A 4,719-nucleotide genomic window follows, 5' to 3' on the forward strand; every position below is an offset into this window, starting at 1 on the left:
CCCCCTTTTTCCCCCCCCTGTTCCCCCCCAGCCTGTCCCCGCCGTGATGGCTCGCAGGCCACAGACACGGCCGGCGCAGAACTGGAGCATCGGGATTGTGTATGGGTCTCCTGGGGTCCGAGAAGCAGGGGGAAGGAAACCTGCATTTAAGTACAGAGCACTGATACAGGCGTTAGGCTAAACCCTTCCCTCCCGGGGTGGCTGGCTGGAGCAGGCACTACAAAGCCATTTCCTAAAGTTTGTTATTCCTTTTCAGGCCAGGACTCTGCAGTTGGCAGCAGGGCTGGATTAGGAAGGGGGAGGCATTGTACGCTGGAGGCAATGCTGGGTGAGCCGGGCTGGCAACCAGGGGCTTTGTTTCAGCAATGCTCAGGGTGACAAGTCCAGCATCTCTGGGTGAGACAGTGCAGCAGCCTGGAGCGGCTCCGGGAGGAGGACAAAGGAGGAACGCCTGGCACATACACATGTCCTCGGCCATGCTGGTGGAAGCAAAAAAGACAACGAGCCCTATCAGCTTCCCGCTCCCACCCTGTCCAGCTCAGAGGGAAAAGGAGCAGAGTCAGGGCTGCTCTTCCAGATCCCTGGGGCTTTACCACACTGAAGCCTTCAGCCTTATTTCACTTCAAATCCCAGGACTGCTGCTGTTCCGGCCGGGTCGGTGCCTCGAGGGTCTGGAGGAGTGGTGCTTGCTGGCCTCCCAGCGTCACGCCAGCGCCGGGGGCTTGGGACAACTCCCGCTGCTCCTTCTCAAAGCGCTCCCTGAGGCTGTTCGTGGGGTCTCTTCCCGGGACCACCCCAACTAATGGTGTTTGCCAGAAGGTCCCAGGGAGTTGGCGTTGCAGGGACACAAGAAGTTGCTGCTTTTCTCCAGGAGCTGAGTCTGTCCCCACGCACGAGGGAAGGTGGGCTCAGCCCCGAGGGTCTGGATTTGGGGTTTCCGCCTTCGCCCCAGAGACAGTGGAGGAGTCAAGGGTGGGGATCTGCCATCATCCACATCCCACACACCGTGGAGCTGAAGTCTCATTTTTTTTTATTTTTTTGCCTTCACCTCCCACTCGAGGATCGGGAGCCAAGTACATTTCTCATTGCACCCAGCGCGCGGGGAGGAGGAGAGGCAATGTGGGAGGGCACGGGGGGAGTGGGAGAAGCCATCGGCAGGCGGGTGCAGACCCTGCAGGAACACGGCTCGCCGCAAGCAGGGGCTTGGAGGGCCTGGAAAGCCATCCTCACCCCTGCGGCCGTGCAGGTGGAGGACAGCTTGAACAGGCACTGGGTCTCTCCCTGCCGTGCAGAAGCCACGGGAGGAGCAGGCTGGGGCTCGGCAGGGACGGGCCCCGCAGGCAGGGCTGGCTCCATGATGCCACCTCATCGCAGGGACAAGTCCGTGGGAAGGAGGTGGAAAGCAGGAGAGCTGTGATGCTCAACTGGAGAGGGGAGAGGGATCAGAGTATTGAAATGAACTGGGAACTGAGAGAGATGGAGAGATTTCTTCCATATGGATTCTCCAGGCTGATCACATCTCAGCTTTCAACCAAGTCCTCTGTCCCTGAGCCCCACGGCCCCGGGCCACCCTGCCACAGCAGCTGACGCTGTGCTGAGCTCCTCTCTGGGACAGCAGGCAGCGACAGCGGGCAGCTCGGGCTGGGCAGGGTGAGCAAATGCCACCCCAGCCCTCAGGGCTGCCACCTCCCTCGGCACAGCACCCTGCACCGAAGGGACCGGGGGGGTCACCCGAGGCGCTACGGGGCTGCAGAGGCTGGCAGGGCATCGCAGGGCCGTGCCACCGGCCTGCCCGCACAATCCCCAGCTGGGATTTTGCAGCAATGGTGTCAACGCAGCATCTTTCTCCTTCTGGAACAAGTCGCCTCCTAACCCTGAGCCCTCAAGAGCAATAGTCATGGGAAACCATGGAAACGGGCGGCTGGCACGTGACAGCGTGTGCCTGCGCTCCTGCCCCTGATTTATGTCTCGCGTCTGGGACGAGACGCAGAAGTTCAGGGCTGCTGGGCTTCATTGGGGATTTTGAGGCAGCAGAGCGTCGCCGCCACTGTACTCGCCCTCCCCTGTTTGGGGAGCAGGATGGCACGGGGGAGTGGGGCTGGGCTCCCCAGGGCCAGATGTGATCTCCCCTGGAGAAGGCTGGGGGATTTCTCACTTACTTTTCTCATATTTTCTAATATCCTAACAGTTCTAAATGGAGACTCTTGAGCCAAGACCCTTCGACTCCCAGTGCCGGGGAGCAAGGCGAAGCGCCCGCTGTGGCCAGGCTCAGCCTGTGGCCGGGTACCGGGCTGTGAGCCCCGCACGGATGAAGGCACAAGATACGAAAGCTTCAGAGAGTCCTGTTCTTTAAACACACAGCAAGTAATAACTTAACCAATGCTCCACCTAGATTATCGCCTGAGTGTTCATATTTGTCAGAATTCGAGGTTTTTTCCCTTTTTGAAAGCGCTAGCGCCGCATTGCAGTTTCACTCTGGTTTTAAGCTGGGTCTAAGCACAGCGCCTGCATTTTTAAGGGAGAGTGATAAGCTTGGCCGTGCCATCCTGGGTCCAGAGGGGTTCCTCTGCTGCATGGTGGCCACCTGGGGACATGGTGGTTAATATTTGGGCTCCAGCTCATGGGTGCTAATCCCAGTGGCTAATGGACACTTGGCAAATCCAAACTTTAAGCCGGCTGGTGAGAATCTGATGATTTGGAAGCCGGTGATGGTGTTACTGGTGCCCTGAACGATGCCCGACCTCCAGCCGGGTAGGGCTGGCCACGCCGCTGTGTTCGCACACCGGTTCGGCAGCTCCCAGCTGAGCCGAGCTTTGTGTCCCTGAGCCAAGGGGTTTGCGGACGTGAGGGGCTCCCACTCTGTCCCAGTGCAATGTCAGTGGGGCACCCGCAGCGGGGGACCCATGGGCAGCACCTTCTCCACCAGCTCTTGTTAGATCTGCAAGAGCAAATTTGCTGACACCGCCAGTCTGGCTGCTGTTAACTGAGGCTGCTTTTAAGGAGAAACAGCAGCTTTTTGCCTCGACAGATCTGCAGTAACAAAGCTCCAGCCCCCAAAGGGGCTCAGCCACCCCCCCAGCCCCTGCCTGCCCGGGTGTCAGAGCTGCGCCCTCAGCCTGTCTGTCCGTCTGTCTGTCTGCCCTGCAAGGGTGCACAGCGGGTGCGGGAGGCGGCTGTGCAGACCAGGCTGCTTCTCTTGTCTCCGATCCCCCTCTGGGGGATTGGCGGTTATTACAAGTCTCCGTAGTATTTTCCTTTTCCCTGTGCAAAGGGACTGTGCTGCAGGTTTAATATGCTGGATTGTCAGGGAGCTGGAAACGGCATTTGGGTAAAAACCAGCCCAAAAGCACGCACACGAAGGCAGCAGGAAGCCTGGCGTGGAGGTGTTCCCGCGCCCCTCGTCCCTGCCAAGGCACCAGCGGGAGCCATGCGATCACAGAACAACGACGATAAATTCCTTATACACGAGCCTTAACTCCGGATCCCTCTACAACTGGGTACTGCCACGAGGAGGGAGGGCAAATTCTTGTTATTAAGAAAGTCCCCGTGGGACAGACGGTGACCTGCTTTGGGTGCCAAAGGGACGCCCGCGGGCGGGGGCACCCCCCGCTCCCCCCTCGCCCCGACTCTCCGTGCAGCCCCAACCAGAGGCGAGCGAGGGTCCGTCCTTCCGAACACACCCGCCTGCAAAATCGGGGAGCAGCCGGGGGAGAGCAGAGGCAGAGCTCCGTGCAGCCAGCAGCTGGGATAACTTTAACTCGGCACTTTGGATTCTGAATTTCCTCTGAGCTGTTTACAAGCGCTGAAAAAAAAACTTCCAGCCCTAACCCACTCCCCCCGCCCCCCCCAGCACCGTCCTGATGTTGCCCAGAACATCTCCCTCATCCCTCCCTTTCGGGGATGAAAAAAAAAAAGGGAAGGAGGGAGGAGTGGGAGAGAGGAGGAGAGAGGGAGAAAGTGAGCTCACGTTCACACATTGGTAAAGAGGCTGGTCTTGCAATGCCTTTGAATATTTTACTTTTAGGCAGTTCCCCATCAGTCAGCCGCACACACCCGAGCCGAGCTGAAGCGAACCACAGCCATGGACAGCACTAGGAGATCTGAAATCTAATCGCATGCACCATACCTCCAGGATATTTTTTTAAATTACATATATAAACCCGCCGGCAGGCAGCCGCGCTCGCAGCCGCACACACACACACACATATATACATCCACACGCCGGCAGAGCCGCCAGCACCCGCACAGCAGCTGAGCAAACACCTTGCCTCTTCCCGCAGGATATACCCGCTCACACACATCTCTCTTCATCTCCTCCTGGCTTCCCGGAGGATCGCGCCGGCTGTTTTCCATGGAGAAAGTCCAGGGAGAAATGGAGATTGAGAGATGGGAAAGAAGTGAAGAGATTTCAGACGCAGAAAAAAAGGTTATTCAAGAGACATGGAGCAGAGTATATGCAAACTGCGAGGACGTTGGGGTCTCCATACTCATCAGGTATTTAAAAAAGCAAGAAAAAAAATGAAGCTGCGAAGCCACCTAAAGCTCTTTATAGCTGAGGAAGAGGCAGAACAATATATATAACCGAACTGAGATGAATGACAGCGAGTGGGGAGCTGGCTGGGCGCATTCGCCGGCTGGGAGCAGGCAGGGTTTCGCAGCACTCCTCTGATTTCCACACCTTTGAGCCGGGTGGCGGCGGCGGGGGGAGCGGGGGGGAGC

At 58.2% G+C, this 4,719-nt stretch overlaps 1 protein-coding gene across 1 annotated transcript in view; it reads left to right on the forward strand.

The window, feature by feature from the left end:
- Window positions 1-4,086: 4,086 nt before the first annotated feature.
- Window positions 4,087-4,719, forward strand: part of CYGB (cytoglobin) — a 12,448-nt gene continuing 11,815 nt past the window's right edge. Inside the window, exon 1 of the mRNA XM_009637816.2 lies at window positions 4,087-4,494. Within this exon, the coding sequence (XP_009636111.1) occupies window positions 4,352-4,494 (143 nt within the window). The 5' untranslated portion in view covers window positions 4,087-4,351. The remainder of the gene's footprint in view (window positions 4,495-4,719) is intronic.

This window comes from Egretta garzetta, unplaced genomic scaffold (assembly GCF_000687185.1).
Source record: "Egretta garzetta isolate BGI_Z169 unplaced genomic scaffold, ASM68718v1 scaffold34, whole genome shotgun sequence".
Lineage (NCBI taxonomy): Eukaryota > Metazoa > Chordata > Aves > Pelecaniformes > Ardeidae > Egretta > Egretta garzetta.